Raw genomic sequence first — 23,275 nt, 5'->3', positions numbered from 1 at the left:
ATTGTACTTTGTTTGCATTTTTCCCTTTATTCTTTAGTTGTAAAAACCTTTAACTGATATATACAAATGCCTCATTAAGATAAAACAAGATATTACTTTATTGATCCCACACTAATGGCAAGAATAAAAAATGAAGAAGGAAACATTACCTTATAATAATATCTTGACACCTTATTCTGCCCACTTTTAAGACCAGCCTCATATTTATCCATGTTTTAAAACAGAATTTCCATTATTAGAGAAAAGGAGGACATACATTGTGTTTTTTTTTTATGTAAAGCTGAAACGGGTCAACCTTGCACAATGATGGTGAGAATTTGGGATTCAGAAGGCAAAGGGACTGATTTGTAGATTTGGGTGGTACAGGTGGACAGGAGGCCCACTGATGGTGAGCACTGGTTGTAGTTATGGAGGACAGATGTACAGGGGTCCAGTTTGTGCATGGTATATGTGATCTGGAGTATCCTAAAGTTGTTGGGTGCGGTGTATCAGACATGACAATGAAGTGAGTTTTGGAAGAGTTGGACGTTTTTTCGAGGAGTCCGGTGAGGATGCACCAGCCAGAATACGTTTTGAGTACAAACTTCCAGGCCCAGATGCTTCAACTGGAAGGATAGTGCACTGTTGGATTGTGACAGTGAGTCTAAATAAAATAATATTTTTTCTGTCATGGCTTGACAGGGAGCCAAAACAAGACGAGTTTGTGGCCACAGAAGGGAAACCGGTGGAAAGACATGGAATAGCCAGAGTTAAAAAGTTAAGAGAAGTTACAGTGAAGTGCAATAAGATGTTTGGGTGCGCAATAGTCAGTGATTAATGGGCATGCATGCAGGTAATTCCAGTGTTACAGTGGAAGCCTTGGGCATAGAGCGGGACAGTACAGCTTTCCCGCCCCCGCAGCCAGGAGGGTGAGACTGGTAGAAGGAGGAGAAGCCAACAATGGTATCCTGATTAAGGTGGAATAATCTCAGGTTTACTGCCAGGTCTCAGCTGGACAAAGAAAGTCAAGCCAAGGGAATGGACTCTGACAAAGAGTCCAACTCTAGGTGTGGCCAGGGTTCCTCATTGTGAGGATAACCCTCGGTAAAGCAATGCTGCCAACACAATCTGATGTCCAGATAGAAGTTACAGTGTTAGTTTGGGGTATTTAATGACCGTTGGTGACATCTCTGAGCTGTGGGAATGGTAGGTTTGCAGTGATGGAGCATTAATCCAGACGGAATAGCTGTATGCACATGGTGAGCAGTAGTGACAGTTTACAGGAACATATTGGGAGTAATGCTGAGCATAGATCGCAGCTTCTGCAATAATTAGACAGCACCAGCAGGGACCGTGTTGACACCTGGGGGAGCAGCCTGGTGCAGCAATCAATCCAGTTACAGTTGAAGTGCAGTTGAAGGAGGGGTAATTAGCCTCACATGCTAGTGTGGAGATAAAGTCAGGTGGACGCAGAGGTTTTGTTTGCAGGAGAACAGATAAAACCATTTATTCATTAGCTAAAACCTGCAAAACCTGTTCAGGGTCGTAGGGGGCTGGATCGTCCGTCAGCACTCATTGGCTTCGAGGAAGGTCTCACCTGGACTGGGTGCCAGTCTGTCACAGTGCTAACACACGTTGACAGACAAACACATTCGCACCTACAGGCCATGTAGAGTTTCCAGTTCATCTGACCTGGTTGTCTTTGGATAGGAAAGCAGGTTAGACTGAACTGCCATGGCAACGCTCTCCAAGAGAAGTCACAATCCTGAGAACCAAGAAGTGAAGCATCACCTGACGTAAAGGGAGGAGTGCCAGTTAAATTTGGACTGAGTAAGTAACAGTACAATGTCAGTCGTGCTTTATTTTTATGTCCCATTTTTTCATAAACAATTAAGAGAAAACAGAAAAAGGGAGAAGAAGGGCCAAGATGGTATAACTAGACACAGATAAAGATTCAAGCATGGATATGGGGACGGTTGTCTATTTTTTCTCTGTAAAGGTGAATGGATTGCGAATGGCGGTTTTTATGTTCAAGGTGACATGGATACATGGGTGTTTGAGGCTTAATGGGTAATTGTGTTGTGGATAATTGAGCTTTTATGACTTAAATCAGGCAGCCAGCCCCACTGAGCCAAAATGAGCAGCAGCACACGACAAGCACGTAATCCCCAGCAGTCCTTTAAAGATAGAGGCTTTTGGTCGTATTGGTGTTACCCCTGCAGGGATGTTGGTGTACATGTGCTGAACTTTGTGATGAGGTCAATGTTTGCTAATTAGACAGTATAAAATCTGCTTCATGACTGATATTTTATTGAAAAATGAAGGCGATTCTGTCTTTGGAGGGTAATGGGACCCTTGAAATTGATGTTGACACATTAGTTGCTCCGGAGTCCACAACGTAGCTCCCTGTTGAAATGACTTCAGCTGTTTTTCTTTCTTGCCGTATATTGATGCTGCCTCTATTACACGTACAATCTCTCTGCTTTTCCCTTTATACCCGACTATAGCTTTCTAATTATCTCTCTCTTTCATCTCTAGTAACTTTGGGTCTGTGCTGTCACCTCTTACTCTTTTTTTCCCTTGTTGTTCCCCTCATCCATCTGACTATCTGCCCTCTTGCTATCCTCTCCTCCTCTCCTCTCTTCTTTTGTTGTTTTACCTCACTATTACCTGCGTGTCATCCCCTCCCCTTATTGTTTTGACCCGTTCTTATCACCTTATGTTATTTCTCTTTTCTCTCTTTAATCCCACTTTCTTTCACCTTTCTCCCTCCTCTCCTTTATTCTTTTTCACTCTCTGCCTCCCATCTCTCCTTCCCTTGCTCCTCTCTCATTTCCTTCCCTCATCTTTACTCCTTCATCACTTCCCTTTTCCACTTCTCTTGCTTATGGGTCTGGGCAGTGTTCACCAAGCATATTGGCTCAGGCTGGTGGTCGATGAGTTTCGCCATGATTACACACACGCACACACAGACACATGCGTATGTCTGTGCACAGACCTGTTGGGGATGGTGGTTGATGATCAGTGCCAGACTCTCAGCAGCTATGCCCATCAGAGTTGCTCAAGAAACCTCATTAGGCCTCCTGGCCACAGCATGGCACTGGCTTGCCAGCCTGCCTTTTCCACTCTGGGAAGAATTTGAAGTCCTGGGGCTATACACTTCTCAACATCGACAATCATAAGTAGTGACTTAGAACCTCTGATCAAACCCAAGTGAGGCAACTCCAGTCTTAGGCAGGGATCGCATCAGACACCCCTCCATATTCCCCACAGCCATCTTGATGTTGCGAAGCAACACGTAATTGGCCGTCAGTCAGTTGTGTGCCTGCAAGATACACAGATAACACGATTCCAGAAAAGTTGGGTTGCTGTGTAAAATGTAAATAAAACAGAATGCAATCATTTGCAAGCTTCCTGAGCCTATGTAGTAATATCCTTTATACAATCATCACCTGTTACCAGTGAACCTGTTTACCTGTAGAATGTTCCAAACAGGTGTTTTTGGAGCATTCCACTACTTTGCCAGTCTTTTGTTGCTCCTGGCCCAACTTGTATGAAACGTTGTTGCTTCATATTCAGAATAATAAATAGTTACAATAATCAATAACGCTGATGAGGTCAAACATTAAATATATTGTATATATTTGTACGTTCAACTGAGTATACATCAGAATGGATTAGCAAATGGCCACATTCTGCATTCAGGCTTTTTAGAATCAGGGTTTTATATTCAGGCAATCAAAAATATTAACAAACAAAATGCAACTAAAACTTCAAATGCCCCACTAATGTTCCTCCCTGTGATGATATCAAGTACCTCGAGATGGTCAGCATTAGAAAAATTTGGCTTTGGTCCTTGTTTTGTTGTTGACAGTTAAGTTGGCCAAAAATAATTGTACATCGATGGTTAAAAGTGAGCTCACGACCACAGGTTGTTTGTTCAGCTCTTCTAGCCCGTCCAGGTGAAGGAAATGTCACTCTCTCGCTCAGCGACGTCTCCATCAGTGTTTCTAGTTGTAAAAAAAGGAACAATGGTGAATGGCTGCTCAAAAAGTCACCAAGAGTCATCAGAGGACACAGTGGACTAATTTGCATTTTGATTATACAGTATTTGCCACACCGGCCCTGCTCTCCCCAGGTGCTCAGCAGAGAATGGGGTTGCACCGTGTGTGTGTGAAGTGCTTTGAATCTGAATTCTTCGCATCAGATGAGAAACACAAAATAATTGATGTTTGTGTGCACCAACAACAGCACATCAGTTTCTCATGAGTTGCTGTTGGAAGACCTGGCATATGACAGAGGCATCAAGTTTGTGGCAGTGGCTAATGTACCCCCCAAGTATCTCACACAACTCCCAAGTGTGTGTTTGATTTGTGGGTGCGTGTGATGGCTTATGTACTGTATATATATGGTTATAAGATTTGCAGCTTTAACCCCAGGCTATTGCTGTAAATAAGTTTGTTTTCTTTTCCAAATTTCTTTGTAGTGAAATAGGGAAGTGATGACTCAGTCTCAGACAGTGTAATATATTCAGGCCTTCAGCCACATTGATATGCAGTGGAGATGTCCTGTCTGAGATATTGTAAGTCTAAATATTTATCACACACACACCCCTGTTTGATACTTGGGTTGCAGTAGGTTACTCTGCTTGGCTGCTGTTATTCAATATAACATCATCCTAATGTAGATAATTTTGCAGTAGTACAGTGACAGCACTGAAGATTGGTCACTTTGTGAGCCGATTAACTGCGCAGTACATCCCATCAGTGTCCTGCCTCTCAGTGAGTGCCGCCAGCAGGAAGGTCCGGGATGTGACATCCAGCCAGCTGCTTGGCGGTTTGCTGCAGTGTGGGGTTGGATTGACAGCTAGAGCGATGGAAGCTCAACTTTGGTCCTGTCCATCGTTCTTCATCATCTCAACCCCAACCCCACTCCAACTGTCACCACACCCACACCAAAAACAAACAAAGCAAAACTTAGCTCCCTCCACCTCTTTATCTCTCTCTCTGTCTCTGTGTGTGTGGTCCCCAGACCGCAGCAGCGTACCATCAATCCTCCAACTGTCAGGCTCTGCTCAGCCCTGCCTGCCGCTGGCATACTTAAGCACCACGTTACATAACAAAGAAAGAGTGAAGAAGGGAAAAAAGAAAGGATAGAGTGGTGGTGAAGGTGAGAGATGAGAGAGGAAGGCAGGTCAAGGAGGGGAAGATAGTGAGAGACAAGGGAAAGAAAGAAGGGACAGATGGGGAAGGAGAGCAGACTTGGTGGCAATATTTATGCTTCCTGGACTTCCTGGACCATCTGATCAGGCTGTCAGACATCAACTTGCCGAACTGTTGACTAGTGCTTCGGTTTTGCGAGTACATTTCAGAAGGCTGTTTTCCACACTGGCGGGTTAATGTGTGTACCAAAATAGTCGTGTAATAAAAGCGATGCTGAGAGTCTCAACCTCATTTTGGTGACATTTACAGGTGCCCCTGCTCTCATGCCCGAGTTTGACACAGACACAAGGACTTCATGATGCATTCAGGTGCACCTTATAAACCGGGGCTCTATATTTGAATGGCCACGAAGGTTGTTTGAAATGAGAAAATCTCGTCTCATTTTCTTTGTTGGAATACATAGGCCTACAGCTGTCATTACTTTATTTTTCTTTCATTACAGCATTTGAAATAATTGGATGCTAAAGTCATAACAATCCCATTCATTTCTGCATGGGCAAATTTTCTTTTAAAAATGAAATTAAATCTTTACTGCAGCATTTTTAATAAGTAAATACTAAAGTCATAGTCGATATGCATACATTTTGGCCGAAAAATATATGCATGTTCAAAATAATTAATTTCATTTCTTTATTTAGTGGGTATAGACTATTCCGTGTTTGGGGTCTATGTTAGCAGTGTACTTATGGAAGCAGGAAGACAACTGTATAGATAATATGCACATTTGAATATTTTTAAGTCATATCATTGCATTATTGAACAATGTTATCGCACATCATGCTGGCATGCTGTTAGCGTACGAAACCTCCAACATTCAAATACCCAAACAGCTGAAAGCATTTAACCCTTGAGCATTAGCACTGACTGAAAGGAAAAGAAATACTGAATTGTAAGTGCTTTAGCAAACAAACATCAGCTAATCTTGTTAAATGTCAACAACCAAACCCTGTTCCTAATTTTCAGCTCTTTCATAGCTTTTAGAATTCAGTTTCAACAACTTGATAATTTCCGGTAACTAAATATGGTCCATTGACCATAACAACAATAAAGATGGCAGTGTGCAATGCTCTTTTCTGTCTTCGCCCTGTTTTTGTGTCTTTTCCTGCACTTCCTGCCCAGTCCAGTAATTCACAGTATTAATTCTGACCCCTAAAATCATTCACCTGTTTTGTTCTGTCCTCTCCTGTTCTTACTTTGCTGGAATTACTCTCCTGATCTGTGGCAGATTTACTACTGTACTACTGCATTTCCTGAATTTTAATGTGCTTCCTGTATCATATAATGTAAGTTCAGTTTTGCGTAAAAATCAGAGAGTGGTGAGGTCGTGAGTGAGACAGTGGTTTTAAAATTGGGAGGACTCTATGGGAAAACAGTGAGGAGAGGCAGAGGATAGAGAGGGAGTGAGGATGCTGCCACAGGCTGTAGAAGAGGCTCACTCCATGAGGGGATGTGTGTTGAAGAAAACCGGCAAGTTCAAAGTAAAGGTATGCGATGGCTGCAGTGTCACTCTTTGATTGTTTGTTCCAGATTTATGCAGCAAAGTGTCTTCAGTTGATGTGTGAGGCTCTGCTGTACACACCTTTCCTGTGAATGCTCCATGACGTTAGTTTGTCTTTTGAGTCCCCCTGTAACAATATCATCAGTATCATTGTGGTTAAAGAGACAAGATCAGATTTACAGTTTGGGTCCTGTGTTTTTGCACTTTGCCAACTGTCATACTGGACATAAATATGCAAATGAATATAAATGAGACTGTCTGTTGAGATAAAGGTAGATAGGCTGAAGTGGGATGGTTTGGGCTCACGCATCACAGTTGGAAAATGTATTTGGTTATATTCTAAATAGGATTTAGAGTACCATCTGTGTGGGTGTACCGCACTGTTATTGTATCTGAACACCCCGACGTTTCACACTTTCAAAGAACCACCGGATTACTTTGTTCACAGAGTACGTGGGTGTCAAAGAATATAAAGAATTTACATTTGCAAACTTTTACCTCTCTAATCTCACTGTGAAGAGTGGGAAACTTTTGGGGCTCAATTCATTTCAGCCCCATGGCCTTCATTAAAATTAGATGTGGGGGTGCAGGGATACTGAGCCATGGTGTGTGATTGATGGTTAGTTACAGAAGTACTTCTGCTTACATTGGGCCTGTGTTACACCTGGCTGCAGTCTGTTATGTTCTCTATAATAACTTATTTTTAATTTGTTTAAGGGGAACAAAAGTTGTGAAGTAAATCTCCCACCCCCTCTCTTCTCCCAGTATAAAAATTACTAAGACAGGCAAACATTGTACAGGGATGTTTTAGGGTTTTAAGGAGCTCTTTTATGCAAGCTTGGCCATTACTACATTGCTGTGTTCTTCACTGCTCAATAAAACCAAAGGTTGCAGGAGAGGGCCTCCTTAAATCACTCTGATTTACCTAGGTCTATGTGTGTGCGTGCGTGCTTGTGCGTGTGTGTGTATATTTATAGGACTGTGTGTGTGTGTGTGTGTGTGTCTGTGTGTGTGTGTGTGTGTGTGTGTGTATTAATGTATCTGTGTGTGTGTGTGTGTGTGTGTGTGTGTGTATTAATAGGACAGTGCGTGTGAGAGAGGCTCTCCAGAGTGTTTGCGCGCACACAGGCCGTTCTGTCACTGGCGAAGAGGCAGCCTGCTTGCCGCAGAGCGTGTACTTGAGAAAGGACACCTGAGTTTGTAAATCAGTCCTGCGCTCTTCCTCTCTGCGCCTTGTCGCCTGCTCTACTGTTGTTCTCATTTTGCTTTATCTATGCTTTTAATCACCTTCTCACCAGTCTCTTACTCTTTTTCTCCCATCTTCTCATCTCTTTCTCAATTTGTTTACTCCTCTGTTTCATTGGGCTTGACCTTTCTTCTTCCTTCCTTATTCTTGTGCTCTCTCACACACACACAGTGCCCCGGCTTTACCCCAGTTCTCCAGTTGTATTTTAATTAATTTCTTTTTTCCACACTTGGATAAGAGATGTGTCTTTGATACAGAGCATGTGTCTTTACAACCAACTCTTTGTACTGCGCCTGGTAATTATTTCTTTCAAAGTTGTCTGCCAATTTGTATCTTACTGTTCTTGCCTTACCTTCTGTTGTTTTCTCAAATATCTGAGGGTTGAAAAACACCCCAGATTTTTTTTTTCTTTTCCTTTTTTTTTTTTTGGAAGATTAGCGATTTAGCCCTAATTAAGCCGTCCCACATAAACCTCCACGACCATAGTGGATATTCAACGGCGTGGCAATTCCCTCATGTTTTTCACAGCACCCCTATGTAGAAAATTTGGCTGGAATGGAAATTCTCACTCCTCTTAATTAGATCAAGGAATCGGCAAGAAGTCTTGTAGTGTTTATCCACCCATTAGAGCCCATTAGAAAGCAGAGACACACTCCCAGAGCTCTTTAAGTAAGCTGTATAGACAGCGACACACTGTTTGATGTTTTGGCAGAGTGCTGTTGTGGTTTTTTTCAACAGTTGGACATGAAAGGACGTAGAGACTCAGCTTTTAAAGACCAGATTGTAATTCAGGTTTACTGTTTCTGTGTACTGCAGGTAGTGAAGTACAAGCATCAGAGGCATGAAGTATAAACTGATTAAGGCATCATTAACAAATATACAAGGCCTTTGTAGCCAACATTCCTGACTGAACTGACTTACACATTATTATGTAAAAAAAAAAAAAAAATCAGGGAATTCTCTACTCCTAAGACAGAAAAGAAAATCTTTCTCTCTCATGAAGAGAACAGAAAGGTTTAAAGCAAAGTTGACCCTGTTCACTTATTATTCTTTTTTTTTTTGACTGTTATTGTGACCTTGTTTATTTATCATATTTATCCCACCCTGTACTCGGTACTGCCTCAGACTAAATTAGAGCCCACCACAGTCACAGCTAAATCCTCATAGAATCCTTTCATACTTTGAAATGCAAAAAAAGCTAGAAATAGCACCTCACAGTAAGATATTAAAAGTCTGGTGGTGTTCAGGGGCTGGAAACTCTCACAAGCCATTGCACAGACAGAATTTTCCAACACAGTATAATTAGTACTACTCTCATTTTTTATGAAAAGGACTGCTTTATTAAATATAATCATTCTGTCCAATTATTCATTAAAGGTGTATAGCATGTACAAAAAAATATTTTTTTAATCTATTGACCCAGTGTGTGCTTTAATTAAAGATGATACCTTAATTTGTACTTTAAAATCCAGCAGTATAGAAAGTGCTGAGCCGAATCACCAGCATGAAACTGACAACATGTACTTACGAAGCTCAATGTTCACCAAAAAGTCACACTCAACGTGTCACACAGACAGAGGAGGTTGTCGAATTAGGGTAGCTGAGGTGGGCTGATTCAGGGAGTGAATGCAAGCAGATTGCTGCGTGTCTGAAGTGTTGACACGCGTCGACACGGGTAAACAGGACTGTTCGCAAAACAGCCAGTGCTAATTTGCAAGGAAAATAAGCGCAGCACACACCACCGCCAGCGTGCGTTGACCTTTATGCATAGAAAAAACGCATGTCAGTAAGTGGGATGAGATTAGATTAAAACTAAGAAACTGACTAAATTTAAGTTGTATCAAAAGATCAGCAGGAAGGTGTCTGTGGTGCAAATTAGATAACTCCTTATTTCCGTGTTTCGTTTTATCTTGAAATGCTTGTGACACTGGCCAATCATACATCACAGCTCAATTATCCAGTTTCTTTCTCTCTCTCTCTCTCTCACTTCTTTTCTTTAATTTGATTCCAGGTTGACCGTATTAGCTCATGAACAGAAACAGTTTCATTGAATTAGCATAGCCCCTGTTCCACTGAACTTATTCAGCTAGCTGTGTTCTGGCTAATTACATTTCTAGCTCTCACGCCAAATTTCTGCAGACAGCCTTGACACAGTAATTACATTGCATTTGCATGCACAAGCAAGCATTCATTCGAACGGGCACTAAATATATGCACGTGTATACGCGCAAACATGCGTATTGACACACACGTCGCACAGTCACAGTACGTGCGCGTATTCTGTACAGAACACATGCTTATACAGAAGCACCCCACACACAAGGAAACACACACATCCATTGTGTTTGCAAATGTCAACTTAGCTTTCTCTCCCATGAGGTTCCATGTCGGAAGATGTTGTGTTACTTTGGTGAGCATTGTACGCATGGTCCCAGTGTGGCTTTGGTTTGTGGTTTGTGTGTGTGAGTGTGTGAGAGAGAGAGAGACACAGACAGAGAGAGAGAGAGAGAGAGAGAGAGACGGGGACAGTGATGAGATATGTTGCATAAGGGGGTGCAGTGGAGTGTAAAAGAGAACAGGTGGCTTCTGTATCTGCCATCTAGCTTTATGTGCCATATTCCCCATTGTGTGTGTGTGTGTGTGTGTGTGATAGAGAGAGAGTGAAATCCCATTGCTTTGTGAGTGGGATTTGTGCATGCCTTGAGCGCATATCTCTATACATGCACACGTTAAATTGTCCTGTTTCTCTCTGAATGTTTGTGTACGTGTCTGCGTGTGTGCGCCTGTTCTTTAGTGAGCAGGGTTCCGGTTGGTTTAGAAACAATTAGAACAAGCTGCAGGAGCTCAGAGAGATCGTTCTCCAAATGTCACCCAATTAACAATCTATACTGAACACACAACAGTGCTCTCTCTCTCTCTCTCTCTCTCTCTCTCTCTCTCTCTCTCTCTCTCTCTCTCTCTCTCTCTCTCTCTCTCTCTCTCTCTGTCTCATTTTTTTCTCTTGAGACATGGTGAGTGACTAATTCTTGAAAAACGGCAGGTTCACATCTGACACTGACTGGCAGACAGAAGGTAGAGTAAATGCTATAGTCTCTTTAACATCCGTCTCTTTCCTGTTTCTCCTTGTCTTTCTCTCTCAGGCCAGTCATCCAGGCCGGTGGTCAGGACTCGGCAGCAGCCTGCCTCCAAGGGACCGAAGGGTGGTGCGGGGTACGGGGGCAGCACTCGGAGGGGACCACTCTAACCAGCACCTCCCCCACCACCATCCACTTCTGCACGGCCGGCCTCCTGCCTCCGAACGACACACTGCCAGGGAGGAGCGCCGCTGCCAGGGTGTCTTGGCACAGCCCACAGCCCATAACCCTGCTCCAAATGTGGCTGCGGGCTCCTCCAGCCTGTCCTCTACCACTTCTGCAGTGTCAGCTCAAGGCTCACCGACCACTCCAGCCCAGCTTCAAGTTTCAAATCCACAACCAGGCTCCGGTTCAGCGGCTGCTCATCACTCCGCGATTCCATCTCTGTCCTCCAGGCAGCCAGAGGGGGTGTCCTCCTCTTCTGAGTCCTTAACTCAAGGAGGAGGAGGTGGAATGAGTCTGTCAGGTGGGGTAAGGAGAGGAGGAGGAGAGCACCATCCCCTTAGCCATATCCCCCGTGCAGTCGGGGCCAGCTCCTCCTCAAGCCTGCACAGTCTTGCAAGCAGAGGGAGCCCCTCTCAAAGCATCTCATCGTCCGTCCAAGCCGCCCCTCAACCTCCTACTCCTTCCTCAGCCTCCTCCTCCTCCTCCTCCTCCTCCACGTTTACGGGTCGTTTAGGACAACCACCTCGAGGCCCCCTGTCTCTGCATAGCTACAGTCGTAAAAACGTCTTCCTCCAACATTCCCTACACACCTCAGAGCTGCAAGCTCTGACGCAGAGAGACAGTTGAGGGCACACAAACATTTACGCCATCCCAAACACGAGCAGCCATATTGACTCCCGGAATCATCAACCACACACTTACAATCCAGACCAACCCTTCGCTGACATTTTGTTCATGGATTCGCTCACTTGAACACACATTCATGCGCAAGGTCACACACACACACAGAGTATGTACACACTGTGAGTATGAAAAAGGCACTCACCCGTCTATCAGAACACCCACGTTGTGTCATGCTGACAGTTTAGATGTGCTTACGCCCACAGACACAGAAAGTGCACACACACACAAACTCATATCCGCGCGCGCACACACACACACACACATGCAAACACACACACCTAGTTATACACACTTAAATACACGCTTTCACACAGAGACATCATCTGTGATATCTCTGCCTCACAATCTGCACAAATAACAGGCCGTTAATACTGAACGAAGAGATGAGGTATGTATTTGTGTGTGCATTGTTAAAGATGTATTTTTTATCCATTTATGTGATAATTTTTACCAGTTTAAAACCACGTGCTGCTTAAGGAAATATGGGATTGACCATAATTTGTGCTGGTTAGGATATATTCTCACATTGCCAAACATCACATCTGCTCTTCATTCCTTGATGTCCACCAACAGAACTCCAGATGAAAATACCTGTTTAGAGGAACGTCCGCACCATGACCCTTTTACTGCATGCTTTTTAAAATTTAAGGACAACACAGGTGAGCATTTTGTAGTGCAACAGAAGCGGGATCTGGGTGAATTTTAAAGTCTTTTCATAATGTTTCAGTATCAACTCTCACCTCGCTGTTTCAAGAAGGGAATCAATCCTGAGTGTTTTGAGAGCCGAATGTCTGCCCTGTTGCTCCCTTCAATAAGACATTAGGTGGACTTTTCGTTTAATGCTGGACCGCTTTTTTGTAGAAATACAATGTTGCGATATTACTCACATTATATACAAGAGTCAGTGTATCTGCAGTGTTGGATTAGTCCAATACAGAAGTTGAAATGAAGAGTTTCATTCTAAAATGAGATGTCTGCTATTTGAATAGGCACTTCAGTATAATGGCAAAATGACACTTGAGTCGGGTAAGTAGCACTACTGAACACATAAGACAACAAGAGTTTTAGATTTGGCACAAGCAGCATTATGTATTTTTTCCAAAATTGGAAAAAACAAGTATCAAGGTTTTGGAATGAAGCCCTTCAGGTCTTCTTAAGGGCTGGGTATTGAAAAGGAATACTTACTGGTGCTTTCCCAAACGACAAGTGTCACTATCCATTTTTTAGGATTCAACGAAAACATGTTTGAAGTAATGGCATTTCGGCTGGCTGACATGTTTTCTGTGACAATTTTTCTTGAGGCAATCAATTGAGTAGAGTCTGATTCTGCTTCAGGGAAATGACAAAACAAATATTGCAAAGGAAGTTCTCTGCTTGATCAAATAATGAAAAGACAGAAACAGAAACATGATTTTACAAACTATCCCATTTGTAAAATCATCAGCATCAGGTTTTGGTTTTTTTTTTAACTGATACCCAGTCCTTATATGTTAGCCTTCTTTTATCGTCCCGATCTCAGATGTGTTGGGGTTTTTTTAAAAAAACTGACCTTACGAGTCGCCATTTGGTACAATAAGGCTTGCAATTACGTTGTTTTTGACAGTAGGACAACTGCTTTTTGAATGAGATTTACATGAATTGTAACTGCCATGATTTGAAAAGCATCATTCACACTTTAGAGACAAAGCATGTCACAATTTAACAAGTGAGAAAACCCACCTTTTCTACATCTATGAACAACTGGGCTGGATAACAACCTGTTCAATCTGCCACTGTTGAATATGATATTTGCTCTGCTCAACTGACTAGGCCGTCGAGCAGCCCTTTTTTCCCCGTAGGCTTTAGGGCAAACAAATCTCTTAATGTCAACCGGGAGGCGGGAGCCTGCTGCTGAGCACAGGCCAGAAGTTCACGGCTCCTGGCGTCGACAGAAAATGTTAGATTTTGAAGAAGTTGTTGACCTTGTCTGTCTATAAACGGCACCTGGCTGTAGGGAGGTTGTATAAATTGTGTGTGTCTGCGTGTGTGTGTGCTTGTATGTGTGTGTTGTAATGCACACCTCATAAGGGAAGGGAAGGTAGAGGTGAAGAAAAGCCTGAAGGGAGACAGCACTGCTCCCACCGGTGGAAGTTACAACTCTCCCTCTGTTCTGCTTCACTTGCACACTGCTTCTTCTTTTTATCCCCTTTTTTCTTCATTTTGCATCGATCCACTCCTCATTCCCTTTCAATCTTTCCAAGCCCCTGTCTCGCAGCATCCCACTCTCCTGCATGCAAACTTACATTCCGCTCTTCTTTTTCAATCCGTAATCTTCCCTCTCCCTCTCTCCCACCTCTCGCCTGCTTAGCTTGCTTACCCACAGCTTATATTGTCATACAGGGTACCTATCACAGACTCTGTTTCAGTGGCTCTCAGTCCTGTGCATTGGGACCTGCAGCGCTGCTGATTTTCATTCCAACTGTCTAATCAGGGAATAATTTTACACCTGGTGAATGCAATTAACTACCTGGTAGGCTAGACGGCCATCAGCGATGTGACTCCCGAGGATCTGGACTGAGAACCGCAGCTGTAATATGAGCCGAGCGTTCCCTGCTTGGTTTGTTTACAGGTCGAGGGTAACAATGTTTTGTCGCTGGCTGACCTGTGAAGAACTGCTATTTACATCCCGTGTCAGTGCATGCATCATAATGTAGTTGACACCATGCGAAATACCATAAGGGAGTATTTGGCCCTGTTTGCATTGCCCACTCAGGTTTAATTTTTTCACCGTGTCTCAGACAGCTGTGCTCGTTTCAGCTGTGTTCAGATCAGCAAACCACAGAGGTAATTTGCTGGTTAATGTCACATATCATGAAAGGGAAAAAGCCACATCTGAGATGGCAGTTCAAACGTGGCACTGCACTGAGGTCTTTAAAAAGACATTGCTCCCTGTCACATTGTAAGAATGAACTGATATTGAATTTCACTGCTGGGAAACGAGGGTCCAGGAACCCTGTAATCATGAAGCAGGCACACCTCACAAACCTCAATTCTTCACTTTATTTAGCAGCATGTTGTGCATTTAAGACATTTTATTTGTTGGAAAGTTATTTATTGTTTGCTGCCTTATTTATATTTATTGCCATAGAACCAGTTTCCTAAAAGCATCTTGGCACTAACAAATAAAGATAGCAGTCATGATGATCATCATGATGGAAATGACAATAATAATAATCATCATATTATTGTTATGATTTTAATGAATTACAGTTATTATGCTGTCTTAGCTTTTTAATGTGCTCACTGTAATAATGTTTGTTTCTTTATGAATTCTGTGAATAATGAAACCGAACTGTATAATTGTACATAAATTATTGTAACTGTTAATGCTCACTGTTGATGGAAACAATCGTTTCAGGCTCATGTAAATGACACTTAAGACTCGGGTTCACAAACATTGTTTGCTGGCACACAACAGACTAAAACACAACAATAGAAGTGAAGATTTTGTTTCAAATGCAGTGGGAGGTCTAAGGTGTTACCAAAGTGTTTCAGGCTACACAGTAAATCACACATCAGAAAACTAATCAGACCAACTTGCTAAATTTTACATGTAAAGGCCAGTTGACTTGCTTTGGTGTAGGATCGCTGATTCAACCTGTCCCTGCTCTGAAATCCAGCCTTTGCACTATGACGATTTCTGCTTGAGATGACTTTGAAGGACAAACTTTTGCCTAAATGTGTCAGAAAAGTGGATGATGATAATCTACTTAAGCTGCTTTTTTCAGTTCAGGATGAAGTCTGTGGCATATAAAACTTTTGGGTGAACTCATACTGTGAGCCTCTGACCAGTTAGCAGTTTAGAAGTTTTGTCTGTTGACAAGAACTGTTTGATGGGCTTATCTGTTGTCCAAAAAACCTTGCAGTGTGTGTTTACCCAAAGTATTTCTTTTCAGTTTTTGTCCAAGATTTTTTTTGTCATTACCACAGTTGTTAGTTCACATGAAAAATGTTGTATCAAAAGATTTTTGTCCACTGTCTCCTTATTGTTAATATTTAATACAAATAAAAGTGATGAAAACATTTAGTGGAGATTATGATTTGATTTTCCATCACTAATGTTGTGCTTTTCATTGGATGTACCGAGGCGATGAAAATAAATCTGCCGACCACCAAAGAAGAGCTGAGCAATAAAGCAGCGAATCAATCAGACCTGGGCTCCGTCTCTCAGGCTGGGTAGATTTCACTGTACAAATCCCCGAAGAAAAGAATGAACAAAATCAAAGGCTGAAAGTGGAACGTACAACAAAGTGATGAATAAAGAATAAAATCTTAGGGGCCATCACTCTAAAAGATTCAGATGAGAAAAACTTTTGCAGCTGTAACATCCGAGTGGACTTTAAAAGGTTGCACACGGCAGCGGGTGCAGATGGAAGTAATTTTACCTCATTTGACATTAGCCTCCAACCTGTTTGAGTGAGTTTTCATTTGGCAGTGACCATAAAGTATGGAAGTGTTTAGAAAATCAATTACGTTAGAATGACTTTCTGTGCATGCGTTTGTGTGTGTGGGATGTAGACTTTGACTGTTTACCCCTTAGGGAGGACCCGTGCACGCTTCTCATTTCTGGATTCACTCAATTAGTGTTGGTGATGTTATAACTGGCTGACTAGAGCGCACACACACACACACACACACACAAGCACACCGGATTAGAAACAGCAGTTTTGATTCTAACTTGCTGTAATTGATCTGACAGAAGGTCAGCAGTAAGCACACTACTGATTAACAGAGCTTTGAAGTCCAAACAGATCAGGCCACATACAGACAGGATGGGTATTTTTACTGTGGATGGTGGATCCTTTGTAGGCTGTAAAATTAGCATTTCTGGTGTTTGGTATGTAGTCCAAAAAGTCAAGTGCTAAAAGGATAAATTGATCCATTGATTGGCAGAATTATTATTGATCACTGATAACTGTTCAAGTGAGTTATCAAGCAAAAATGGCACACGGGCCATTTCTAGCCCGTCAAATCTTTGCATTGCCTGCTTTTTGCTATTCTATCCCTCACGCTCATGGCTCAGGCTTCAGGTTTTTTTCCTCCCTTTTCATTGTCTTTGTCCTGCTTTCCCTTCCCTGGTGTTTCCAGTGTTTGTGTCTCTCTGTCTTCTTGCCTGTCTGTGCCAAGAGCCATTGTGAAGCTCAGTGTGGTGGCTCCGGCCATCGCCACCTTGGCAGCGCCTGACTCCGCCAAACTCCCTGTTAATCCAAAAATGGGAGTGTGGGTGGAGGCGAGGCCGGCTGACTGAAGCCTGGTTGCTGAAACCTAGCAGCTGCTGTCACTCACACCAGTCATGCCCATAATTATACATAACTTTAAGCTTTAATATAATTTAATCAAGTAAGATATAATAAAAATTCACCCTCATACAGTTTTCATGAGCAGGGGAATAAGCTATAGACAGCAGAACTGTTTCTTCAGACTCTCATCATGTTTATTTCTGCAGTTAAGTCTTGTGTTTTAAGCTTTTTGGAGCCGGCCTCAAGTGGCCTTTCGAGAAACTGCAGTTTTTGATATTTCCACATTGGCTTCATGTTTCAGCCCCAGACCTTGCCTCCTGCTCGGTGCTTGTTGAGTGTCTGTGGGCGTGGAGTTCCTCTTCCCACCTCACCTGCTCCAGTGCTCCTCCTGACTGCATCAGCCAGCGCACCTGCTCCTCATCATGTCCTCAGCATGCAGTATTTAAACCCCGGTTCACTTGCAGCCAGATCGATTAGTCTGCAATATTAAGTTTTCCTTGCATTTTTGCTCTAGTTCTTGCTTCCTTGCACTTCAGGTTCAAACCTCCACCTGCCTACCTGCTGCTCAACATCTCCCAGCTTATCCTCACCTGCCATCAGTCTCACTGCTCTGACACTCATCGCCTGCCCGCCTTGAGCTAAAGGTAGCACTTTGTATTCTGGTAAATTAATTACAGGTGATTTTCAGTGTTTTCCTCACTTGACTAGGACTAATCTACACATGGCTAATGTAGACTAAGAAATTAAAATTAATTAAGAAAACTTTGACAAATAACACAAGCGAACAATCAGCACAAATCAATGGATTCAATATGAATCAATAACCGTTGATTGCACCCTTAGAAAAAAATCCATTGGAAAGTACAAGTTTTATGAAAGGTGGAATGAAATCTCACAGTCAACAGTTGGTGAAACTGAAATCAAGCAGCCCAGCCTAAACCCAGCGGGCTCGTTACTGATTTTGTTTGGCGTGCCACAGTTTGGTCTGCGACTTCAGTTCGGCGCACAGCAGGCAAGCCTTATTATGGCCGGCTGCACATGAGCCACAAAACTCCCTTTTTTATGGAATGCTGCAGGAGAGTTTACAGGATGCTGGTTTTGTGCTTAATGACTGCACAGAAAAAGGTCAAAATAAAATGAAACACAAAATGAGACCTTTAATTTGAACAGAATGACGATAAAATGCTCAATATGAAACTGGAAAACAAATAGCTTTCTCGTGGCCCTCTATCAGGCCTAAGTAGTGTCTCTTAGAAGGTAAAACTATGCAGCTGACCTGACTTAAATAGGTTAAAAAATGTGGGTGTTTGTTGCAGGCGATGCTCTTTAAAGCATTTTAAAGAGCATCGCCTGCAGCAAACATTGCATCATGAATCATTTACCAATAAAGTGCTGACTGGTTCCAACTGACACTTAAATGTGGGTACAGTGGAAGAAAACGAGAGTATGGGGAGCAAGGGAGTAACAATTGAGCATTTTAAAGGAAAGTTCATTAAGCTCCTACCTATGGGGTACATTGCTGTGCAGCAAAACTGAAGTTAGGGAAAAATGGTGTAAACAACTGTGTTCTTATTGTGTAATTAAAGAAGAAAAAGGGGAGAACGGCTACACGTTATACTACAGTATTTCATTAGTGACCTTATTCATACAACAAAATGACCCTGTAAATCTCTTACTGTATACGAAAGTGTTACCTCTTTTTTTCTCTTCTAACTTTGCAGTCCCAGGTCACAGCTTGGCTGCTCCACCTTGTACAGGGCTGTCCCGCATTGTTCTGCTCTTTGTTTAAAAAGGATTTGTCTCAGCGGTTCAATGGGTCAGCTCTTTACATGCCCGAGGCAAGTGTGCTGCCAAGGCTGGGAGCAACACAGACACCCATTCACACAGTTCTACCGCCAACCTTAAATTGGGAAAAACAGCCCGTATACATTTACCCATACAAGCCACACCTCCATCTTTTTGGTGATTGAGAAATTTAGCAATTAAAAATGCAATAAAAATGACAGAAACCTTCTGATTCCCTTAGGGTTGTGCAATCAACATTTATCATCCTCTGTAACCTGCAAATAATAACCAATTGTCATTTTACATCCTAACTAAGAAGCTGCATGCAAATTTCTCTGAAGTGGAGTTGAGATAAGGACTCATTGGTAGCTGTGGGTTTTGTATTGAGCACTGACGGCCTCCTTGGCGGACAAGTGTAAGTTTTTTCATTTTCTAATGAAGCATCTAGTCCTCATCATGGATTTTCTATTTGATTTTGTTGCAGGAGTCTGTTCACACTGATACAGGCTCATAAAAATACCAATGGTTTTGTAAAAAAAAAAAAAAAAAAAGTAAAAATGTGAATCAATAATAGGCTAATTAGGTCTAAATTTTTTCTGTTTGTTTGTTTAAATTTGAAAGTCTGGATGGAGGAGGAAGCCTGAGTTTCTGCTCAGACAAATTCTGACCCTAATAAAATGTAGCTGAGGACCTCAGATCTGCAGCTTTGTAGACTGATAGGTGCAGGTGGCTTTGAGTTAGAGTGTAAAAGTGTGAATTTCATTTTGTTTTGCTCTGTGATTGCTGACTGCTGGCGGCATGTTTCACAGACTGACAAACTTTTCGAGATGACACAAATCTTGTCTTAAAGTGAGACTGCTATTTTTGTCAGATTTTTAATCACTGTTTTCTCAAAGCTGGCGACACTTCAGAGTCCAACCACTGAGGGAATGAATCTACCTAAGTGGACAGCTGGTCTGACGGAAGAAGTTGAAGAAGTAAGTAACTATTTCAGTCTGTAACATTTCATATGATGCCTGAGGGTGAAGCATTTTGGATGGATTTGGATGCTGTTGTGTTTCATGAAAAGATTTGAATTTGAGAGGGAAGTGGCTTGAAGTAGCTGAAGCTGAAGTACAAAATAAGTCCTTAAACACAGAGCACACAGCATCTTTCGATGTTCAGTAGCTGGATAATTCAGACAATTTGAACAGACAGAGCCAAAAGAGGAATACTTCAGATTGAAGGTGACGGCTGAAGAGAATCTACTACTTTGCAGTTCTGCTTGTATCACAAATAAGATCATCACCTGACCACCACTGTACATCTTTGCAGGCCCCCACTAGTTCTGTCAGTTATGACAGATACTCATGACAGAAAGAAACATCACTATGATTATATTACAGCGTGGGTAGAGTGTTTATTAAATGTAAGATCACATACAGTATATATAACTTCCCATAAATGGATCTGTAAAGGATGAGTTAAAAAAGGAAGATTCTCTTGTCAATAATCCAAAACAAGTGTGATTCCTCTGCCATCGTGCAGCAGAAGAAAAAGGCTCAGAATAACGGGCCTGAAAGTAGATGTGGTGGTAGATGATCTAACTGGGCTGCTGAACCACATATTCCATTATGCATTGGGCTTGGGTCAGAATGACCTTCCACTCCAAGTGAGCCGGGCCCTCCGAGTTTTACGGCTTGAACCCAGAGGCTCCACCTCCTAACACAGTGGTGGGTGCAGGTCCTGGCTGCAGGAGAGAAGAAAAAATCTTCTTGGGAAGGGCAGCTTGGAATGACAGTTAGTTGACAATGCTGGCTTATCTAACACTATAGTATTTTCTATATTCACCTTATAAAACACTTTGAGCTGCATTTTATAAATGAGAGGTGCTGTGCAAATTTCAATTACTTTATATCCTGCTTGGTAGCTAAACATATAATAACACAATGTATTTTTGATTATATTTACTATCTGAATCTGTAAGGCAACTGTTTACTCCAGCTGTCAGGTAAAACATGTATGTGCCTCAACAAAAGTAGGTAAGTAGGTACTTCTACGCTTCTTTTTTTTCCCTCGGTAATGAAATGAAATATAATTAATTTATAATTGTACATAAGAAAATGCTTTTACAGTGGGAGCTTTCCCTGCAGTCACATATGTGTTTGTACTCGTTTACTTTTCCTGATATGACTAATTCAGTCATTATTGTCGTTATTAGTAGTTTTCAGGCTTCTGTCTGTCACTCTCAGCCGGAGAAATATACTGTCCAGCAACATTTTTTGTTTTCATCGTAGCGTTTCTTTTAGCAGCGGACGCTTCTCCTCCTCATCTTCGCCGTGAGAATCTAGTTTCCAGCTGCTGCTTTTATATCTAATGTTACTCCCAACAGAAGGGCCTTAAAAGCAGCCTCTTATCAGCATGTGTCGCAGGAGCCAAGTAACCTTCAGAGGGAATCAGACAAGAGTCGTTCAAGACGTGTTCGGCGGGAACAAACTGTGAGGAGACAGCACACAACACATCTGCCGGCGAGATGGATTACAGCGCAGGCTCTGAACGTGCTGTGGAGGAGATGGAGTGGGGAAACGTGCTTTCCACGCTCGAAGTGGGGAATGGTGAAATATTAGGAGACACACTATCCCTCCACCTCCACCTCCTCCTCCTCCCGGTGGGCAAGGATTCGACACCCACCCTCAGCCAGTGGAAAATCTGAGCCGAGGGTATGGTGGGAACAGCTCCACACAGGTTTCAGCGGCCAAGTTCATTAATGGCTGCTCCAGGACTGAACGCTGGGCAGGTTGCTCACATCATCAAGGACCACTGTATGCTCTAGCCATCATGCAGACTGATCACCTGTGCAGCCACGTAGGTGTTTCTAGCCAGGGGTGGGTAAGATGCTACTAAAGGTTAGGCATATCATAAGACTTGTATCATGGTGTCTTTCCCATTCCTGTGATCAGCCTCTGAGTACTGCTTTAGTGTACAGTATGTTGGCAGAGTCTCCTCATTATCACACAAGCACTTTGGACAAGACTACTGAAGATGGATTCACACAAACTATCTGAGCAAGCAAACAAAATCCCTCCAGACTACATATGTTCCTGTGATGCTCATTATGTTGTTTTTATTGGGCACTGCGTTTGAAATTGTCTTCTGTGGTAGTTCACAGTAAAATTGTGTGTTGTTGGTATTTGAAATAATTTCTTGAACGTGTTTATTGTAGCCTTCTCTCGCTCCTCTACCTGCCGTATCAGTGGTCTGAGGATGACCCAAGTGCAGCAGCCGCCAGTCACCCCGCTGCTCGTCCACACCCAGCTCGACCCTGGTTAATCGCACACACTCTGAACTATCGTCGCTGTGTGGTTGTGGACACCGTGCAGTGCAGTTTAGTAGCATTGCTGTGAGGGAATGATATCAATGCTGAAACAGTGTGTGTAGAACAAACACACACATCTTATTCTGGATGTGTGTCTTACAGTTACAGTTCAAGACTCCAATAGTCACACATTTTAGAGCTATTACAATGGAAGTCAGTCTTGTAGCTCAAATACACATATTTGTTAGGTCAAATAAACAATTAAACAAGGCTGTCTGATTTTCAGGTGTCATCTTATAGTTCAAAATGACTTGCAGGTTAAATTAGCTTTCTTAGATTTTCTTCTAGTGTTGTGGCTGGATGTGAAACAGGCTTCACATTCTGTTACCCAAAATGCCATCTGTTATTCAGTAAAATCCACCACTGATGTTTGGAATCGTTAGTGATTGCATTTACAGACCACTTTGAATTCCCAAATCATTTTTTTTAATAATCAGAAATCTAAAAGTTACAGTTCACAGGTGGATGTTTTAAATAACACTTAAGTGACTGGGCCATTTATGATAACAGGTCAGAGGTAGAATCTAGCTTTAATAAGCTGGAACTCATTAAATGCTGCATTAACAAGGCCCCATAGCTTTTCATGTGCACACTGCTGAGCCTATTTACAGCTGCTAGCATGACTCCGAGTCTCGTCACTCCACACATGTCACTACGGCTCAAGCAGTCAGCAGAGGAGAAACTCTCACACCTGGTAAACACATGACACCACTGCAGCTTGTCTAATCACCTGTTCTGAGTGTGTTTGTGCCTTCAGTCTGTGTGCCAGTGGTGAGGCCACCTGAAGGTAAGGACCAGAACCTGCCTCCTGGTGGATTTATGTAAGTAAACACACACACACACACATGCAAGCAAACACACACAAGTGAACAAAGCTATTGGGCTTCAGTTTGTATCTTCACACACACTCTTTCTATTACTTAAAATA

General features: G+C 42.5%; 1 protein-coding gene across 2 annotated transcripts in view; it reads left to right on the top strand.

Annotated features, from left to right (window-relative positions):
• Positions 1-15,984, top strand: part of ccser1 (coiled-coil serine-rich protein 1) — a 119,150-nt gene extending 103,166 nt beyond the window's left edge. For both annotated transcript variants that reach the window (XM_041937733.1, XM_041937732.1), the window contains exon 11: positions 11,086-15,984. In XM_041937733.1, the coding sequence (XP_041793667.1) occupies positions 11,086-11,871 (786 nt within the window). In that variant the 3' untranslated portion in view covers positions 11,872-15,984. The remainder of the gene's footprint in view (positions 1-11,085) is intronic.
• The last annotated feature ends 7,291 nt before the right edge of the window (positions 15,985-23,275 follow it).

Source organism: Chelmon rostratus, chromosome 5, assembly GCF_017976325.1.
Source record: "Chelmon rostratus isolate fCheRos1 chromosome 5, fCheRos1.pri, whole genome shotgun sequence".
Taxonomy (NCBI): Eukaryota; Metazoa; Chordata; class Actinopteri; order Chaetodontiformes; family Chaetodontidae; genus Chelmon; species Chelmon rostratus.
This window is presented reverse-complemented; position numbering and strand designations above follow the sequence as displayed.